Genomic DNA, 22,575 nt, shown 5'->3' on the forward strand with positions numbered 1-22,575 from the left:
CATTTGTTTTACAATATATGGCTATTATTGTCATAGGAATAATGTATTATTAGTAGTAGTAGTATGTAGTATGTAGTGTAATGTAGACTGAGACACATATCACAACTAAAAAGATGTTGTGATATGTTCCCCTTTAAAGTTTGGGTACAAGTCGATGCACTGACTTTTTCTTTGTTCAATTTGCACACTGAATATGGGTTGGAGCTCTTAAATTTGAACTCTCAAAAGTGCACCAGATTTATAAATTACAGAGGTCCACCCACCAGTTTCACAAAATCCTGTGGGAAACACTGATGTATATATGAAGCACAAATCCATTTTGTGGAAGCAAGGAAATGGTGGCACTGAAAGCATTTTTTCCTATAATAACAGTACTCCTCTACATCAAAATAATCAGAGATTCTACTGCATGGTGTGGGAGTATTTGAACTACTGTGAAATAGATTAATAGATAATCACAGAAGCCATATGGTTGAAACTAGTCTTTATGATATTATGGTATTCAACAATGGCAGCGTATGGAATGATTAAATCTGAACTGGTGCAATCTAAAGGATTCTATTACCTAGCCAAAAAGTAGATACTGTATTCGATTATCAACATATTGCTTTCGACCATGGTACTTATTTTTATTACAGACACCTAATCCATCTGAAACATTTCAGTCGTGGAATACATTAAGGAAGAAATAGCTCCTATAAAGGTTATTTTTAAGACTTTGGATTAACTGAATAACTGTGGCTATGGATTTGATTGGATACAGTGGAAGTGGAACCTATTCCAAGCTTTTGTGTCATTGTTTAATTTGGCATTCAATTTGTGGTTAGCTGGCAGTGGCATTCAGGGAGAAAATGGAAGCATACCGTCATGATCCCTTCCAGAAGACCGGAGTCTGGTTTGGGGGGAATCTGCTTCTCAAGGGACCACTTCTCCACAATAGTGGCAACCTGAGGATTTTCCACGTTTAGGATGCGGAAGCCGGTCATATTGACGCCACAGAAGCGGTACGGCTCCAGGTTTATGGCCATGAGATCCTAGAGGAAGAGAAAGAGAGAGAAAAGATATCATTTAACCGTCCTGAATCGAGCTTCATTGTTGCTGGGCGAGAGGCTTCTTGTCTCTTTGTCCCTTAATAAAAGCAGGAGATAGAGAGGGGGGGTTGAAAAGAAGATAGACAGAGCAAAAATAAAAGAGATTAAGGATAATACCATGCTTTTCCAGGCCGCCTGGGTACATCCAGATGAAGCATAGTAGGACGTACACCTCTTTGCCAGCGTGTGTGATATCATAGACAGTGAGCCAGGAGTCATCCGCACAATAGCTGATTGAAACAGTTATTTCCTCTGTAATCCTGTCTTCATTGCTCCCATCCAGCGAATTGAACCGTAAACACTTCACACCGCTCTCAATGCCGACCTGACACTGAAATGCATTACTGTGTCTGGGCATTCAATGATTTTTAACAGTGTGGATTCTTCAAAAAAGAACCCGAATTTCACATTCTCAAAGCAATGACGTTGGATGAAACAGTCTGACAATTAAACCGCTGGGGTGGAAAATAGCATTAAGATTAAGTGTAAATTAATCTAAGTCTTTTCGTCTGAGGTCAAAGTGATTGCAAGAAGGCACGGCCATCTAACACAGGGTTCTGTAAAGCTGAGAATGAATGGCGAAATGAGCAAGACCATGTTCATTGAAAGGACGTCCCGTAATGTGCTGAGGCTAATTAACGCTCTAGAACAATGCTAACACACACCCACACTGTACGCATGCTAGTGTCTGGAGTGTTATTCTGAGAACAGTCACTCCGTTTCTTGTACCATCCTACATATTGCCAAACATGTTGTGAAGGTGGGGGTGGAGACGAGATGTAGTAGAACATAATAGAGTATTTCATTAACACCCTGTGGGGCTGGAGCTGCTGGAAGAGGAGCGGGAAAAGCACATGCAGAAAAAGCCTTGCCCCAAGAAACAACACTTTTTGAGCTACAACACAAAATATTTCTGCTTAAATGGAATGGAAGTCTGTTTTAATGGATTCTATCTTAATGTTTTACTGTATCAATGCGGCATTGGTGTATAAGCCACGATTGATGCTCAAATGCTTCGACTGTAGCCGAATTCTAATTGGAATATTTAAAAAAATATATATCATTATGTGAATAGCCGCATTGTTCGTTTTATTATGCCTCAGGTGATGGGGTCTTAGCAAACATCATTGTTCGGCAAAACCAAAACACACTGGGCAACTCCCCTTATATTAAACACATAAACACGTTTGATTGATTGAACTAGAGAAATATTCAATAATATGACAAGTATGTCAGGTTCCTGTCAGCGCCGATAGCCTCGAGGTTAGCGCCGACATATAGCGCAACTGTGCCTACAACAAGCCGAGTTCCATTCCCAGTTTGGCGTCCTTTGCCGATCCCGTTCCCCATGCTTTCTTGCCAAAATCTCTACTGTCCTATCCAATAAAGGCCCAAAAAATGTTTTTGTTAGGCTCTTCAGCTGTTCATTGTGTTGTGAGGGCATAAGAGGTGCAATAAAAGAAAACAACATATGCATCGGGAGGCTTTTATGCTTTCAGTGTGGACAGAAGGATATCGCATCGAGCATCACATCTGGTTAAAGGATTAGTTCACTTCAGAATTTAAATTTCCTGATAATTTACTCACCCCCACGTCATCCAAGGTGTTCATATCTTTCTTTCTTCAGTCAAAAAGAAATGAAGGTCTTTGAGGAAAACATTCCAGGGTTTTTCTCCATATAGTGACTTCAATGGGGTCCAACGGGTCGAAGGTCCAAATTTGAGTTTCAGTGCAGCTTCAAAGTCTCGACACGATCCAGCCGAGGAATAAGAGTCTGATCTAGACAAACCATCTGCCTTTTTATAAAAAAAAAATATATATATATATATTTTTTTTTTTTAACCTAGCTGTGCCACACATTACATAGTCACGTTGAAAGGTCATGCGTGTTCTGGCTCAAAAATGAAGGGTAGGGCGAAAAACTCCAACTCTTTTTCTCCTCCAACTTCAAAATCATCCGACATCATTGTTTTACCTTTTATTTTTTATTTGTAAATGGCGTTTGACTTAGTCTTTGCTCGTTTGCTTTGTAAACACTAATTCGGTTCTTCCGCCTACGTCACGCACGTGTGTGTCGCATCCAGTGTTGGGGGTAACTCATTACAAGTAACTTGAGTTACGTAATCAGATTACTTTTTCAAGTAACTAGTAAAGTAACGCATTACTTTTAAAATTTACAACAAAATATCTGAGTTACTTTTTCTAATAAGTAACACAAGTTACTTTGTTTTCCCCTTTATTGACTGACTGAGACAAATCGAAGTGCAGAGGCGTTGTGTGTAATCATGATGGTTATTATAGTTCTAGATTAAATGTAAGTGTGGATTTACTCATCTCACTTGCACAAAAAAGATTCAATATTCCTCAAAATGAATAAAATCAGTGAAATGCAGAATCAGAACACTATGCAAACCTCCAATACCTAAATATGTTAAATAAAACACACATTTTTATGCATTTAATCTTTATTGACCAAAGTACTTGCTTCTGACCTCCGATTTTTCAGTTAAACCATAAGCAAAAATGACTTTAGATTTTTTTTATATTTTTTTATAGGTAAAGTAAGTGTTAAATTTGTTTCTCCTGCATCCTCTTCTTCTGTTATCCAGAACAGCAGCAGCTGAAAGGTTTGTTTGAGCGGCGCCCTCTACTGACCACTACTGTACAGGAGTAAATCTGCATTTCCTTCAGTCTGAGGCTTATTATTTCACTTTTGGTGTGAAAGGGTCTTTACATTTGCACAAAAATATATCTTTTTTTTGGTATAAAAAACAAGCCCAGCCCAGGTGGAAAAAAAGTAACGCAAAAGTAACGTAACACATTAGTGTACGTTAAGTAACTAAGTAACGCAATAAGTTACTTTTTAAGGGAGTAAAACAATATTGTAACGCATTACTTTTCAAAGTAACTTTCCCCAACACTGGTCGCATCACAGCTCGTGCAAGACCAGCATAAGTGGTTAAAAGTATATAAATGTTTATTTTTTTATAAAATGGCCGCTGGTTTGTCTAGATCAGACTCTTATTCCTCGGCTGGATCGTGTCGAGACTTTGAAGCTGCACTGAAACTCACATTTGGACCTTCGACCCGTTGGACCCCATTGAAGTCACTATATGGAGAAAAACCCTGGAATGTGTTCCTCAAAAACCTTCATTTCTTTTTGACTGAAAAAAGAAAGACATGAACATCTTGGATGACGTGCGGGAGAGTAAATTATCAGGAAATTTTAATTCTGAAGTGAACTAATCCTAAAGTGAACTAATGACATAAATACATCAATGTCGACTTTTCTTGATTTACTAGATCATCTGAATCAGAATTAATAATATTACCAGGAATGATAAAATAGCAACAAGTTTTCATTTCCACAGGATAGTGTTGTTCGCCTAGAAAGACACAGCATGAACACAGAAAAAACCTGGGATCAAATCCAGACTCAATATCACACCAGGAAGAGTGTCATGACCATAGTGTGATTATTGTGGTCACACAAACATGTAAAGAGGTAAAGAAAATCCAAGTACTGTCCCAAAAACCCTCATGTGTGAATTGTTGAGTTACTTTCTTACACCAGGGATTCAGAAAAAAGATCTTCCATCGCTAGTTCAACATGTGTCCAAGCCTCCGTTACTAATTAGAAAACATGATGTTAAAAATATGTAAAAAAAAAAAAAAAACTTTTTAATTGTGATTTCTGCTACAGCATCAAATATGTTTTACCAACAATTTATGTGCAAATTATTATCAAAAATACAAATATTTATTTATTTATTTGTTTGTTTGTTGAAGTTGCGTATAAAATCTACTTGGCTCAAAAATTGGGCACCATTAGATCTGATTGCATAATTTGATTGGGTATTTTCAGCAACAACAACAACAACAACAAAAGGCACATGTGGCACTGATTTGCTTTTTGACCATTTGATTTATGTTTTTGGCAGCAGATCTGTATGCTAAGAGTAAATATAAAAGGCAGTGTCTATTTACAGTAAGTGCACATAGGCAACCTTGTTGCCAAAAGCCATTTACACTAACTGTGCTTACTATTGCTCAAATATTTTACCTTTAGTACACACATATTAGGCAATGAATATGTATTATGTAGTGTACATTTTACTTCTACTTACGCTTTGAATAACTTCTATGACCATTTGCATTTTGTGTGAACAAGATCTGTTAATACTTGCTGCAAACACTTCTACCACTATTTTGAACCACTATTTCTGCTTAATGTAAAGAAATGCTACCCAAATATATGAACAAATTCATAGCTTTTGAAATGAAAAATAAAAAAATCCTATGATTCCATTATAAAAATTATTATTTAATAAATATACAGTATTTATATAGTTACATATACACATTCATTTGCATCTTCCAGTGATCAATTCATTAGATTTGTGATTAGATTTATAATTATTATATAATTATAAATTATTTAGATTATTTTATAATTATAATTACACAAAATAGATTAGATTTCAATTATTTTTCATTATTGTAATAATCTAATGAAAAACACACAGTTGATTAGTTTTCATAGTGTTAATGTTCATTAAAATTAATTAGTTATATAGATTTTTTTATTTGTTTTATCTTAAAATGAAGGTTGAAGATATAAAAATGAAAGCAAATTAAAATTAAATTACTATATAAACCAAAAAAAAACACTAAGATAACACTCATTCTCATTTCTGAATATGTGATTTCTGAGGTTCAGTGCTGCCGTTGTGAAGCGGCTCACTATGTTTTAACAAACTGTGCCGAAACATGTTCACGAGAAGTTGTGTTGGCATTTCCAGAAGGATTTCTCTGAAAACAGTTTGTGATTTTTTTAATATAAACGCCATGAGCGTCAGAATCCAGAGGCAGCGCACAATTGTCATTCACTTTGTTGCCTTTGTAGAGGCTTTTCAAAGACGTTCTGTTGATTTGAGCTTGAGGGAAGGGCTAATGTTTACACCGGGGTGGAGGAAACTCCATTAAGGCTGTTTTGTCAAGTGAAATTGATATTGCAGACTGGATCCAAAGCTCATCTGCAATTAAAAGCCATTCATCAAAAAATAAAGTGGGAGCAACACAGGAACAAATGACATTCAATTTGCTGTTTGTACATTACCAGAGTGGTGAAGATGTAGTGATAGTACTCAGTCATCATCCCCATCATCTGGGCCTGGAGGAAGAGGAGGGGTGCGGGAGGAAAAGAGAAAGAAAAAGGTCAGTATGTCATGTCAGAGTAATCTGCAATCATTGTGCCAGCCAACACAAACAATGTACAACCAATGAGACTATAACTATAAAGAACTACTCGACTCTGTTGATGTATCGACGTCTCTCAGCCTGTGTCTCTATTATACGGCACAACAGCTACAGCTTATAGTGCTGAGGGCCTGGGGGAAAGTTGCTGCCTTATTTTTTTTAAGTAGAATCAACTTATACAAGTTGTTTCAATTACATTAAACTGGCTTAAAAAAAGTAAGTTGAATTATAAAAAACTTTAAAAACTTTAAAAAGTTGAGAATTGCTTAACTTATTTTGAGTTGAAGCAATGTAAAAAAAAACATATGTTGTCATTACTTATTGATCATTTCATTTTTTTTTTTACAGTGAAGGTAAGGTATACTTGCCCTCAAAATGCCCAAAAGATCACCAGAAAAATGATCTTTCTTTCTTCTGGTAAACACAAAAGATGTAGAATATTTATCTTCTGCATACAATAAAAGTGGATGAGGACATTCGATGGAAATATCGCATGGAGTTTAGAAACGACATAAAGATGATAATTATTATTTTTCTCCTGCAGGGCCCGATGAAATCCATTTGATGTTTTCAGTTTAAAATTTTCTGGATTCCATTTTAATGGTTTAATTGAATTGTAATAGTAAAAATATATATATATATATATACTATATACAGTACCGTTCAAAAGTTTGGGGTCAGTGAGAATTTTATTTTTATTTTTTGGAGGAAAGAAATCAATACTTAATTTGATCGAAAGTGACAGTAAAGACATTTATAATGTTACAAAAGATTCTATTTCAAACAAATGCTGTTCTTTTGAACTTCCTATTCATCAAAGAATCCAAAAAAAAAAAAAAAAAAAAACTGTACAACTGACAGACCAACAACTGTTTCAACATTGATAATAATAATAAATGTTTCTTGAGCATCAAATCCTCATATTATACTGATTTGTGAAGGATCATTTGACACTGAAGACACTGACACTGGTGATGCTGAAAATTCAGCTTTGATCACAGGAATAAATTACACTTTACTATATATTCACACCGAAAACAGCTGATTTACACTGGAATAATATTTAATACTATAACTGATTTTTGTTGTATTTTTAATCAAATAAGCGCAGCCATGGTTAGCAGAAGAGAATTCTTTTAAAAGTATTTAAAATCGTACCGACCCCAAACTTTTGAACGGTAGTGTATATACAGTATATATATATATATATATATGTGTGTGTGTGTGTGTGTAATGATTTGAATTCATAAAACTTTAAAAATTTAATAATCTATTAAAATGTTTTAAATAACACTGCCATATGATGGATGAACATTTGAGTGATATTGTGTGATATCCTTAAAAAACATATTTGAATTATCTTTGCAAAGTGCATTCTACTTTACAATAGTAATGCATTTCTGTCATAACTTCTTCAAGTCAAACCAAACTTATGTTCCGGTGGTTTGAGCGAAGCCCTTTGAGTTTCTCAGTGCATCTGATGACAGTTTTATCAAATGAAATGATGAAACGCTCGCGAGCTCTGAAGATGAACTTCACGTCTTCACCGGCAGACGCTGGAAACACCACGAGTGTCCCGCGGGATTGGGAATGTGTAGATGAATACACAGACTCGAGACTCGATTTCAATAGCAGTCTTTTTGCAGAGACACTAGTCCATGTCACCGTTTGAGTAAATGCACAGCCCCTCTTTTTATGCATTCATCCAAATGTGTCCAAACTATATTGTACAATAAATTCCAGTTTTATGACTGGAGTTCTCCGCATCGTGGACATCATAGGGCCCTTATGAGTGTGTTATATAGGCCTATATTGGCCACAGCTACTCTCAATACATGTTCATACAAATGCTCACTTTCCCCTTGGTGTTCATATGTCTGCTTTAATTATGCATTATCCATGAGGAACAGCCAAGGTTATGCCGAACTCTTTCCCTCGTCTAAACCGGAATCACTCAAGTTTGTGGAAAAGTCAGAAACTGTTTCATTTCCTATAATGGGCTGCAGAAATAAACCCCTCGTATGTCTGGGCCTGTACTTTCTATATTTCCCAGTCCCTCACACACACACACCGGCTTTTAAAGACTCCTGGGATTTAGCCCAGACGTCTCAGACAGACTGTGTGTCCACTTTCTCTCTGGCCTGAGGGGGAGAACATGCGCGACAGAAGTTCAGGAGAAGCTGACAGAGAAGAGCGAGCCTCAGACGGGTCTCACACAGGTGACCGCGCCAATAAGCTGATTAACAGGACTGAATCACACAACTTTTTCATATGACCAAATGCGAAATAATACAGCCTACAGTTAAACCTGGAAGAAATATGCAGAGGCGTCAAAGCTGAATGAAACGAAGCGCAACATACCATCTAAACAGATATAAACAGAAACGCATATCCAGTCCCCGTTTGACCCGAGGCGGACGTTCTCCAGCCAGCATTTCAGACTAGCTTTTATTGTGTTGCAAGGACAACTTTGTGAACGCACCTCCTAAAATCTGCATACTGTATAAAAACACTGATTTCTTTCAATAACTGCTTAAGTTTCTTACTTGACATCCTGGGGTTTGCTTAATGTATTTATATTTCAGGCTGATAAGAATAGTGTTTATATGACGGCCTCACACACTTACATTGCCTGATTTTTCTAACCACGCATACTCAGTATAAGCCCATTTCTGCAACATAAGTAAAAAATCATGCTTTGGTAAATCATAATTATGACATAAAAAGTTTAAATTATGAGATGCTAAGTCATAATTATGACAAATTGTCAACATGTATGACAAATGAAGTAATAATTATGAGATTAGTTGAAATTATGAGATACTGTCCATTTTTTTTAAATTGTAACATTTATGACATACTAAGTAATAATCATGAGACAAAATGCTTAAGTTATGAGATACTGTCATAATTATGAGAAAAACATACAATTATGACATTCTAAGTTTTAATTATGAGACAAAAAAGTTAAAATTATGAGATGCTGTGCATTTTTTTTTAAATTTCAACATTTATGACATACTAAGTAATAATTATGGTTATACTAATTAATATACTAAGACAAAATGCTCAAGTTATGAGATACTGTCATAATTATGAGAAAAACATACAATTATGACATTCTAAGTTTTAATTATGAGACAAAAAAGTTAAAATTATGAGATGCTGTTCATTCTTTTTTAAATTTAAACATTTATGACATACTAAGTAATAATTATGGTTATACTAATTAATATACTAAGACAAAATGCTTAAGTTATGAGATACTGTCATAATTATGAAAAAACATACAATTATGACATTCTAAGTTTTAATTATGAGACAAAAAAGTTAAAATTATGAGATGCTGTGCATTTTTTTTAAAATTTCAACATTTATGACATACTAAGTAATAATTATGGTTATACTAATTAATATACTAAGACAAAATGCTTAAGTTATGAGATACTGTCATAATTATGAGAAAAACATACAATTATGACATTCTAAGTTTTAATTATGAGACAAAAAAGTTAAAATTATGAGATGCTGTGCATTCTTTTTTAAATTTAAACATTTATGACATACTAAGTAATAATTATGGTTATACTAATTAATATACTAAGACAAAATGCTTAAGTTATGAGATACTGTCATAATTATGAAAAAACATACAATTATGACATTCTAAGTTTTAATTATGAGACAAAAAAGTTAAAATTATGAGATGCTGTGCATTTTTTTTTAAATTTCAACATTTATGACATACTAAGTAATAATTGTGGTTATACTAATTAATATACTAAGACAAAATGCTTAAGTTATGAGATACTGTCATAATTATGAAAAAACATACAATTATGACATTCTAAGTTTTAATTATGAGACAAAAAAGTTAAAATGATGAGATGCTGTGCATTTTTTTTTAAATTTCAACATTTATGACATACTAAGTAATAATTATGGTTATACTAATTAATATACTAAGACAAAATGCTTAAGTTACGAGATACTGTCATAATTATGAGAAAAACATACAATTATGACATTCTAAGTTTTAATTATGAGACAAAAAAAGTTAAAATTATGAGATACTAAGTCATAATTTTGAGAAAAGGTCACCATTTATGATCATAATTCTAAGTAATAAATAAAGTTAAAAAGCTGAAATGATGTGTTACCAAGTTATAATTATGTGACAAGGTCAACATTTACGACAGTAATAATTATGAGATAAAAAGCTGAAATTATGTGTTACTTAGTCATAATTATGTGACAAGGTCAACATTTACAACACTTAGTAATAATTATGAGATAAAAAGTCAAAATTCTGACAAAAGCAACGATTATGAGTTAAAACTCAAAATTATTACATAAAAAGTACTGAATACCATCATTTGATATAAGTATGACTGTTTGTCAATTATTATCTCATAATGATTATGTAGAATGTCATAATTTTTACTTTTTCACATAATTCTGATCATTTCAGTTATCATCTCATTATTATGACTTAGTATGCCATAATTTTAACTTAGTATCTCATAACTGTGACTTTCGTTTATGTATTTATGTCACAATTTTGTCTTTATCTCATAATTCTAACTTGCACAATTGTATATTTACAACTCATAATTATGACTTCTATATCATCCTTTTTTTACTTTTGATCTCATTATGACTTACTATCTAACAATTTTGACTTCAAAGACATTATAGACTTGGTAAAATTTGAAAGGATACGGTTTTGTCTGTACACGTACACCATGCATTTGTGTTACTGAAGTGTACTTTGGGCTTTCACAACATTTGACCATCGGGAGCATTGTGCTGCTATAGACTTCATGTATGCAAAACTAAGAAACACTTTAGTTGCCTTACAATCCTTTGATGTTTTGTCTCTCTAAGAAACCTGAGAGCAACCGGCGTCTTTAAACACATGATGCTCGAGCTACAGCGGCGTACAACACGTCACTGCACACTTACTGTACTCTTCATTATCAACAGCATATCTATCGTTTTATCCTAATTTCAAACGACAGCTTGTGGTCTCTTTCTTTTTACAAATGTCACTTAAAAAAATACTATGGGTGCTCTGGAAGAAAACAGAAAAATACCAGTGGATGTTTCCCTGTAAATGAAATCCTCCAGCACGCGTTCTTAAGGGCGCCAAACAATAGACAAATGACCTAAATGCTTAAAAATGCCACTTAGTTTAATATTCTGTTTCTGCAATAACACTTGTAAGGGAATAGTTCATCAGGTCCACTGTAGATGTGAGTTTAATCTCCATTCTGCCTCCAGCAAAAGCATATAGCGTATTTAATTTAAAACGCCAGGTCCCGAATCCAACGCCGCTTCTCTGGAGCCGGACTGAAGCTTCAAACAGGCTTGAGTTGTGAGAGACAGCATTGCATCGTGGGATACGAGTGTGGACTCACTTGCTTGAGGATCTGGGCAGCCATGACGTGGCTGCAGTCGAAGATAATGCGAAACTCTCTGCTTCTCTTCATCTCTTTGAGCAGAGGTCTGGTGTCGGCGGTGTCCAGCGGGAGCTGCCGGATCTTCAGTCGGATGTTGTACCGGGACGGAGCCATGATTAACTCCTGGAGTCTGATCAAACCTGCACAACAACAGTCGAGGCCATTACTGGATATGTACACTCTAAAAAATGTTGGGTTGTTTCAACCCAAATTTGGGTCAAATATGGACAAACCCAAATGTTGGGTTAAACATGTACTTAAAAAAATGACATTTTAAGGTGAAAATTGAAGTTGGGTTAAAATGTTAAATTACATGTTTAACCCAACATTTGGGTTTGTCCATATTTGACCCAAATATGGGTTAAAACAACCCAGCGTTGTTTAGAGTGTAGCAGCTCAAACCAGCTCTGGGTGGTCAAGCAGATTTACAAACATGATAGCTGGAACAAAATGGTCTATCACACTGAAATCACCAACATTTGGTCATTTGCAGATGATTTGGATTGTTTGACTTATTGAGCTGTGTCTGCTTGGCCTTCTGAATGCATACAACACTTTTATAATAAATAAGGTCTCATTAGTTAACATTAGTTAATGCATAGGCCTTTATCGCATCACGATAGAACGCCGGAAGTAGCCGTCAAAAATAGCTGAAGCAGTGTACTGCGTCTTCCGGTTATTGCGTTCGAAATGGCTGCCTGTAATCGCTGGACAACTTCGCTCTCGCATCTCCCAAAAGTTGGCCAAGACGATGTGGTGCGAATCATCCAAGTTGGAGAAGGGATACAAGTTCTTCTACGAGAATTTTGTCTTCAATTATAGAGGTAAGTAGCTTGAATTCTGTTCTGTTGGCGAGTTATCGCTAGCTTGTTATGTTTAGTAAGCTATTCGTCAGCTTGTTACTAGCTAGATAGGTTCACTTCAAATACAGCGTATCCTATTTGAATAATTCGAACAATGTGACTTTTTTGCTTTCACTTGATGGATTTCATCAGATTTACAGTTTGGATCCAGACAGTGCTACAGTAACGTTACCAAATTACCCCAAACTTGTAATGTGTAGTGAATAGAGCATGGTTTCAGACCTACAAAGGTTCAGGTGCATTTGTTCAGTATGTTTTTGTTTCTTCTGCTGTTGCGGATGCTCTTTTTTGTTGTTCCATATAGCCTATCTGCTGTTGCAGATCTGTACCTTTTTTTTTTTCGGCTGTTGCCTTGATTTTGTTCAACCTAGTTTTACAATAATGTTCCTAGTGTCAAACAAATGCTAATTACTGTAGGCTAAACATCCAAACTTTCCCTCAAGTATATGTTCTCCATTTCTAGATTGTGCTGCATGCCGTTAGACCTGTGGAGTTAAATGGATGCTCCTGCTCGTGTGCTGCTGGAATGGCTTTATGCAACCATGTGGTTGGACTCCTGTTTCAAACGGCTCACTACAGCACCATGGGGCTGAAAACTGTGCCAACCCCACTGTCCTGCACCGGTGTGCTTCAATCATGGCACCGTCCAAGGACACAGGTAAGTTTGTCTGATGCAAGTTGTGTCTTTAAAGTTTGTAAGTGCACACTGTTGGAATACTGATTCTGGTGTAGATGTTTCTACACAGTGTATACATATCCTACACCTCATCCATATGAATTGTTCACTTCACATGGTAATATAAGATTTGTCTGGGTCCCTCAGATATAGCCATACATGCAATTCTAGAATTACTCACACATCACATTTCAGTATACATTTGTTTCCTTCTATTTTGCAGAGCAGCGGTTGCCTGCATAGGATGTACACCTACAATATGACTTGTGTGCTGAATTAAACTGATACTCTCTCAGACTTGCAACTGAATTTAATTTCTTTTTGTGTTGATGCAGGGGATTCGTCCCGAACCCACGGATGAACTCGTGGTACGAAAGCCAAAGGCGCTAGGACGCAGTAGTGTCAAATCTACTCTGTATCGCGCTTACGCTGGTAAGTTTTAATTACGGTAATTTACTTATAGACTTTTATCACGGCAGAATTGATTACTGGAAGTGCTCGTCGAAGCAGTGTATCGATTCTTCCGGTTATGTATTTTCAATGTGCTTTTGTTAACATCTAGTTGAATAAACGCCTCTGAAAATTTGTAAATCATCCTGCGGGTGTTCATTTTAAGAGACAGGAGAAGAGATTTTTTGATGATTACTGTGTACATGATTTTTCAAACTCAAAGGAACTTGTAGGTTTTTAATCTAACATAAGCCATGGCTCTTAAACATGCGTGAAAATTTCACCCCACGTCAGTGCTCGTCTAAATAGTGACCACAACGCTGCAGTGTGTGAGCACTGATGAATTAGGGGTTGAACGACTTCAGATTTTTTTAAGTCGACTGTTATGACATCAAAGTCGAGTCGACGTCGACTAGTCGATGACGTCATTCATAAAAACAAGAGATGGGACTGCTTTGCAACATGCCACAATTTGCAATTAATTAACAGAAAATTATACAGATGCTGACAGACAGCTCATAATGGGGCCGTTTACACCTGGTCACTTCATGTTTTTTTTACTGATCTGATTTATCAAAACGATGCTATTTAGCCTACACCTGGTCACATAAATATGTTTTCGCAAAACAGATATAAATCCGATCTTCAAACAACGCGCTATCGATTTAACGTCACGTCAGTTCACGTCACCGAAAGCAACAATAATGAGCTGCATTTTATTGATCATCAGCTAATTTCAAAATCAAAGACCGCAATAAGAGAGACAGCACTGGTAAGATCATTTCTGTTTCTTTACTTTTAATGAAGATGATTGTGTGTTAAGCGCACTGATCTATATAGAATGACATTATATAGATCAGTGGTTAAGCGTCTGTGACCTACTTTCACTTTGATTTGCGATAGTTTGCACGTTGTTGGCTTGATGAATAGATGCTCGAGCTGCTCATCTGCGGCGATGCGTGTTGCCATAGCTTCATCACTATAATACGCTCTCACACGTTTATTTTTAGCATTGTTGGGAGAAGTCCAATTTACAAATGTGGTTTCAACAACCAGATGCATTTACACTTGTCCACTTTCGTCTGTTAAGCGGCCCAGACCTCCTCCTGAAGCGGTTTGAGCGATCGGATTTAAATCCGTCTCGAGTGCGTTTCGGAGGGCATTTACACCTGGTCTTTTCACGATCGGATATAGCTATCAGATCACAGAAACACATGAAGTGCCCTGGTGTAAACAGCCCGCAGTTACATCATCATTTAGGATGAAAAGAAAAGGAAAAAAGCTATAAATTCACATCTGTGCCTTAGTGATGCGCAGATCCAAGTAATACAAAATAATATTCCAACTAACTGCGGGTGAATTAGCTACATCATTAATATGTTTAAATAAATAAATGAATTTTTTTTTTTTTTTAATGATTTTAATAAAGATACTGGACTCTCATTTCCGGTAGTGAGCGTGCGTCATGCTTTTACTTTCGTTTTCAACAATATCTAGTGTTAGGTTAGTAAAGTATTTACACACATTTGATGTACCAATGCTGCTTTCTTGCTGCAATGAAATTCAAAGTTTAGGATTGTAAATTCAGTATGAAATATCAGTAAGAAAAAAACGCTGTTAATGAGAAGGCGAGCACTGGACTTCGTCCGGTTAGTTTGGAAATAAATGTATGTATTAATCAGAATGCGCATTTGAAAGGGAAATATATTTACAGGAGGAACATTTCAACTAGTTGAAGATATAACGTAAACATCCTTAGCGCCGCGTCTAGGACAACTCGAGGTATCACACACCAGATGTGTACTTTCTCAGTTTATGGCCAGCAATATTGTTGTTTAAGCACATTATGGAATTAAGATAATGTCTGTACTATGTTATGATTAAACCTGAATCCGATTATTCATTATTATTACTATTGCTGAAAGTCCGATAACATCAGCAATTTTTAAATGAAAACATACAGTTAGTTCTTTATATCAGATTAGCTACACTGTCGCTTGTAAATCATTGGCAGTTATTAACTGATGAATGGTTTCTGTTACTTGTGTTTTTAGGACCCCTTCCTGACCCGACGGTGTTGTCAGTTGGAGCCCAACTACGCAACCATCAGCCACAACCTGGCATTTGCAAATTCTTATACGGCCTCTCTGAACTGACTTTAGTGGACTCTAAATTTCTACTAGTCCCTCGAGGTTCAGTTCTTTCTTATCAGTGCACAGTGCACACCAGTAATACCTCGAGAAATCATTAAGCATCCAGAAGCTCCCTCATTCCCACAACTTCCATTAATTAGTGGCTTAACATTAGAACGGCATCTACATTTTGTCCCCAATTGTCATCAGTTTTATCACATACAGAGTTTAGAACTAACCCGTGAATGTGCAAGTATCATCGAAGAGAATACAAGGGGGCAGTCGGAGAATCCTTTGTGGAAGGAAGTCCGACAGCCCCGCCTAACTTCCAGTAGATTCGGCGAAGTTTGTAGCGTTAGAGGGGAGTCATCTAGTCAGGCTCTGGCAGCCAGGATCATAAAGGGGGTAAGGCAAACACCTGCCATGAAAAGGGGTATTGACCTTGAGCCAGAAGTTTTACAACAGTACAGTGACCGTTTCAATGTCAGTGTCGCTCCTTCTGGATTCGTTGTGAATCCTGATGCGCCTTACCTCGGTGCTAGCCCTGATGCCAAAGTGTATGATCCCACTGCAAATCCACCCTTTGGGTTAGCTGAAGTGAAATGCCCAGATGTTAACAGTATAACAGGTTACACATGTGAAGTTTATTGGTGGTCAGGCCAAACTAAAAAAAAATCACAAGTATTTCTGGCAAGTGCAAGGCCAGTTAGCCATAACTGGTTTAAAATGGTGTGATTTCATTACATCCACACAAAGTGACCTCACAGTAGAGCGAATTTGGCTCGACGAGTCGCTGATCAGTGAAATGAAAGGTAAACTTGATATATTTTATTTTGCCACATATATGGAAACGTACCTGAAACTAAAGTAACTCCATACATCCCCCCCACCACACACACACACACAAATGGGATCTCTTTCTGATTTTATTTATGGAACGGACATACCTACTCTCTAATCATCACCACCACCACATGCATGTGCGCACGTACGCACACACAAACATACACACACGCAAATGTTCCCACACACTTGTACTTAATCGATTAATTAATTGTTTTAATTGTAAATTAAATGTATATAAATGTAATATGAGTGTCTGATTTTTTTTAGTGTATAAATGTTATGTTATTGTATTAATTTTCACATAATTTGTTTTATTTTTTATAATAGATGTATATATGTCATGCTATATATATATATAAAATATATATATATATATATATATATATAAATAAATAAATAATAAATGCTGTGTCATGTTTTAATGCAATAAAATGAAACCAAACAAATCTGAATCATTCATCTTATGCCTATAGCAGAGTCGCTATTCTGAAACTCTTCAACTAACGTTACTTCAAAACGCGCATTAACCCGATCGAAAACTGACTGGCGAAGCCACACGAGTCTCCCCCCAGCTGTTCCACGAAAATCGGCTTGGTGTAGTACCGGATTTTAGTCTCTTCCCCCCACTTTTCGAGACGTAAATGCTTTCCTTGTCAAAGTGCAAGCTGCAGTGCACACAAACGTACTACCCCGACTTCTCTGAAACGAAGGACCTTCGTCCCTCCTTATCAATCTCACCCAAGCCTTGCGGAGGTGTTCGTCTTTTGGGAAGTCATGGAAGCTAAGGTATGGCTGTTATGTCTTTGTTTTGATGTTGAACAACCCGGTACACTGCAATAGCACCGGCGAGAGGAGGCAGCCATAGTTTATCTGTTAACCACCGGAAGTGCGAGTACACTGCTTGGCGATTTCGAACGTTCCAAACCAGGAAATGCGATAAAGGCCTATTGACTAGCATTAGCTAACAATGAAACATACATTTGTTACAGTTTGTTAACTTGGTTCCACTTTATTTCGATGGTTCACTTTAGATATTCTACTAATTATAAGTAACTTTGCAACTACATGTCAACTAACTATCATTAGAGTATTAGTAGACTGTTAGGTTATGGTTAGGTGTTAGGGTTCGGGTTAGGAGAATGAGTTGACTTGTAGTTGCCAAGTTATTTATAGTCAGTGAATGTCTGTTGGGGGACCAACAAAATAAAGTGTTAGCAAATATTAAGAAGAGAGTCTACTAATACTCTAATGAGAGTTAGTTGACATGTAGTGGCAAAGTTACTTAATGTCTAAAGTTGACCATCGGAATAAAGTAACCGTTAACATTAGTCAACACAAATATAGGAAACACTATAAGAACGTTCAGTTATTCTATTCATTCAGTTATAGTTAAGTAATTTATAAGTTATTATGATTAACTAATAATTTACAAAACATGACTATACATTCATAAATGATCAAAAAGTGATATGCTAATGATTTACAAATGTGTTGTAAGATAGTTAATAAGTAATTAGATGTTCTATTATTAATCACTTATAAATCATTAAAATATGGATGTTGTATAAAATTGCCATATCCGTGTTTTGTAAGTGATTAGTTGATCCTTAACTAATAACTTATAACTGGCTTATTATTATTATTATTATAAAGTGTTACCGAAGCATTTAATGTTAACAAATGGAACCTTACTGTAAAATTGTACCTTTTTTTTTCAGTTTTGAAATTATTGAGTGAATTGTAAATATTACAACACTATCCAGTGTAAATATTAAGTCAAAATAAATGTTTCAGTAATTTTGTGTAGCCTATATCTTATTTACTCACGAATTAAAGTATTATTGGTATTATATTGTCCACCCTGCTCTGGTCAACTAGAGGCAAGTCTTAAAATAAAATATTAACATCATCTTAACTAATATGCAAAATCAAATAAATGAATAAATATGTAACATAGTAAGAAAGAAAAAAACGTAGAGTTGTTAAAAGTACTGGACATTTTCTGCTAAGTTCACAGATATTTCCTTTAAACCTAAAACACAACACAGTGCAATGTGTAAATAAAAAAAAAAAAACTTTATAATATAATTAATCAAATAAAATAAAATATTCTTAGAAGCCAAACTTCTACCGTCGTTGGCACAGCTCTGAGGAAATATACTATAAATGCAGATTGTTAATTTAACATAGTTATCCTGGGTGTATTTTTTAAATATGTTAGTGCTGGGCATTAATCGCATCCAAAATAAAAGTTTGTTTTTACATAATATATGTGTGTGTTCCGTGTATAATTACTTTGTATATATACACACACATGCATGTAGGCTATATATTTAAGAAAAAAGTGTTATTTATATCAAAAATATTTATATCTATATACACTCACCTAAAGGATTATTAGGAACACCTGTTCAATTTCTCATTAATGCAATTATCTAATCAACCAATCATATGGCAGTTGCTTCAATGCATTTAGGTGTGTGGTCCTGGTCAAGACAATCTCCTGAACTCTAAACTGAATGTCAGAATGGGAAAGAAAGGTGATTTAAGCAATTTTGAGCGTGGCATGGTTGTTGGTGCCAGACGGGCCGGTCTGAGTATTTCACAATCTGCTCAGTTACTGGGATTTTCACGCACAACCATTTCTAGGGTTTACAAAGAATGGTGTGAAAAGGGAAAAACATCCTGTATGCGGCAGTCCTGTGGACGAAAATGCCTTGTTGATGCTAGAGGTCAGAGGAGAATGGGCCGACTGATTCAAGCTGATAGAAGAGCAACTTTGACTGAAATAACCACTCGTTACAACCGAGGTATGCAGCAAAGCATTTGTGAAGCCACAACACGCACAACCTTGAGGCGGATGGGCTACAACAGCAGAAGACCCCACCAGGTACCACTCATCTCCACTACAAATAGGAAAAAGAGGCTAAAATTAGCAAGAGCTCACCAAAATTGGACAGTTGAAGACTGGAAAAATGTTGCCTGGTCTCGATTTCTGTTGAGACATTCAGATGGTAGAGTCAGAATTTAGCGTAAACAGAATGAGAACATGGATCCATCATGCCTTGTTACCACTGTGCAGGCTGGTGGTGGTGGTGTAATGGTGTGGGGGATGTTTTCTTGGCACACTTTAGGCCCCTTAGTGCCAATTGGGCATCGTTTAAATGCCACGGCCTACCTGAGCATTGTTTCTGACCATGTCCATCCCTTTATGGCCACCATGTACCCATCCTCTGATGGCTACTTCCAGCAGGATAATGCACCATGTCACAAAGCTCCAATCATTTCAAATTGGTTTCTTGAACATGACAATGAGTTCACTGTACTAAAATGGCCTCCACAGTCACCAGATCTCAACCCAATAGAGCATCTTTGGGATGTGGTGGAACGAGAGCTTCGTGCCCTGGATGTGCATCCCACAAATCTCCATCAACTGCAAGATGCTATCCTATCAATATGGGCCAACATTTCTAAAGAATGCTTTCAGCACCTTGTTGAATCAATGCCACGTAAAATTAAGGCAGTTCTGAAGGCGAAAGGGGGTCAAACACAGTATTAGTATGGTGTTCCTAATAATCCTTTAGGTGAGTGTATAATATAAATTATATATAAATAAATACAGTTTATATATGCAAATATTTCTTCAATATATACAAGCATGTGTGTGTATTTATAAATACAAAATAATTATACACAATACACACACATATATTATGTAAAAACAAACTTTTATTTTGGATGCGATTAATGCCCAGCACTAACATATATATATATGTTTATATCACATATGTAGCATCTCAGATGAATTTCGATCCATTCCCCGTTCCTGGATTGCTCGATCACTTTTATTCAAACTGCTTGTATGCTATCAGACACAATCTGACAGCAACAGGAACATTATGAGAGTCTCCGGCTTCTTATCACTGAAGTACAGTCTCTACTCTGAGGACTTCACAGATCCTCGACATGTTAACTCTCACCCGTGCTGTCGTCGTAAACCACCGTGGCCGTCTTCCACTTGAGGAACTGCACCAGGTCTAAGATAGCGTAGCTCAGGGAAGAGTAATCCGGGTACAGGTTGGCGTAAAACGAGTCCCTGTTGTCCATCGGGTGGTGTTTCCATCGCACCTGAACGTGTGGCACCTCCAGGGCGTTGCAGATGGACTGAACAGCGTTGGATGAGGAGCTGTGGGACGGCCCGAAGATGGCAACCACACCTAAAGACAACTGGTCACACGCTGCCGACGGGAGAAAGACACGTCACTGCATGCACAATAAGTCAAGTCAGCTTCATTTATACAGCGCTTTGAACAATATAGACTGTTTCACAGCAGCTTCACAGTGATAATAGGAGATTACAGGAACAGAGACGGTTTGGGCAGCTCTAGAATAAAGTTATTGTCCAGCTAAAGTTAGTTTTAATAATAACACTTTACAAAGCTGTGGACAGTGTTTAATCGGTATAGACAGACTATTAACATGCATCAAAGATAGAAGACATTTCATTAGTTTAGAAGTAGTAGTTGATAATAACTGAGACCCAACACTTCTTTAAGACCCCATGAAATGGTTTGATGAACAGTCGTTCTTCCTATTAAAATATGAAGTTGGGCATGTAGAAAGGTTTTATATTGTGTGGAACAATGCATTATGCAATTTGCAGAAGTACACTTATTTATGTACATATCTTTGTTTATTTATCTGATTACGCTTTATTTAGATCAGTGGTCGCCAACCCGTTAATTGCGCTAAAAGTTTTTTTGAACGAATGAATTGATAAAAGCTACAGTTTTTAAAGGCCAGTTTGGACTGTTGTAGAGCAAATTAACGACAAATAAATTTGCTTAGAAAAAAATGGCAAATTAAATTTTTTTTTAATATAATTTCATTATTTAATAGTATGAATCTGTATTATTATTATTATTATTATTATTTATTATTATTCATAATCAGTTGTATTATCAAACACTCATATGTCATGTTTAGTTGTACTTTATTGTAAAGCGACCTTGAGTATTCTGAAAGGCGCTATTTAAAATAAACATATTATTATTATCTTATGGAGTTTTAAATGCATGCGTTTGAATGCATACTATAGATAGCATGTGTGAGGATCACATGTCGGACAGGGAGGGAGCTGGGAGGATCTAACATGTCCCACTGATAATGATACATCAAATGTGTACAGTTGGCATATTCTTTACAAGGAAAGGCATGTTTTTCAACTGATGCAATGTCCACAAATGTACACACCGAAGGGAAGTTTCTTAATATGGAAAGTGGATTGTGCCATGTCTATACATAAGGTATAATTTCGATTTTTTAAGCTTAAGCAACATGTTTTTCTACCTTACTGTTGTAATGTTTGTCTGTGTTCCCCCTGTCTTTGTGCTTTTGGTTCAGTCCTGTTCAGTTTTCCCGCTCCTCGTTTGTGTTCATGTATACCACGCCCCCTTGTTATCTTGTTTAGCTTGTCTGGCCTTGTATTTAAGCCCTGTGTTTCAGTCCAGTCTTTGTGAGTTCTTGATGTTGTAACATTGATGTTGGTTGTTCTGTTCCTGAGTCGTGTGCCCTTATGTAGTTTGAGTTTATTGAATAAAGTGTGCTGCAATTGGATCCAGCTTCCTCCTTGCTTCCACCTCATCATAACACTTACAAGGAATTGTAAAGTCCCTCAGTGGTGTGCAGGGGCGTCACTAGGATTTTCATTTTAGGGGGGCTAAGCCCCCAATATGATTTAAAAAAAGTTTATAAAAAAAAATGTAACACTTTAGTTTAGGATCTAAAGCTCACTAT

The 22,575-nt window shown here is 36.1% G+C and overlaps 1 protein-coding gene across 1 annotated transcript in view; it reads right to left on the reverse strand.

Annotated features, from left to right (window-relative positions):
- Window positions 1-22,575, reverse strand: part of grik3 (glutamate ionotropic receptor kainate type subunit 3) — a 186,502-nt gene that overhangs the window by 75,745 nt on the left and 88,182 nt on the right. The window contains exons 3-6 of the mRNA XM_056251631.1: window positions 20,760-21,017; window positions 11,771-11,952; window positions 6,211-6,264; window positions 864-1,034 (exon numbers count right to left, since the gene is read on the reverse strand). Of these exons, the coding sequence (XP_056107606.1) occupies window positions 864-1,034; window positions 6,211-6,264; window positions 11,771-11,952; window positions 20,760-21,017 (665 nt within the window). The remainder of the gene's footprint in view (window positions 1-863; window positions 1,035-6,210; window positions 6,265-11,770; window positions 11,953-20,759; window positions 21,018-22,575) is intronic.

Source organism: Rhinichthys klamathensis, unplaced genomic scaffold (assembly GCF_029890125.1).
Source record: "Rhinichthys klamathensis goyatoka isolate OS25496 unplaced genomic scaffold, OSU_Roscu_1.1 h1tg000087l_1, whole genome shotgun sequence".
Taxonomy (NCBI): domain Eukaryota; kingdom Metazoa; phylum Chordata; class Actinopteri; order Cypriniformes; family Leuciscidae; genus Rhinichthys; species Rhinichthys klamathensis.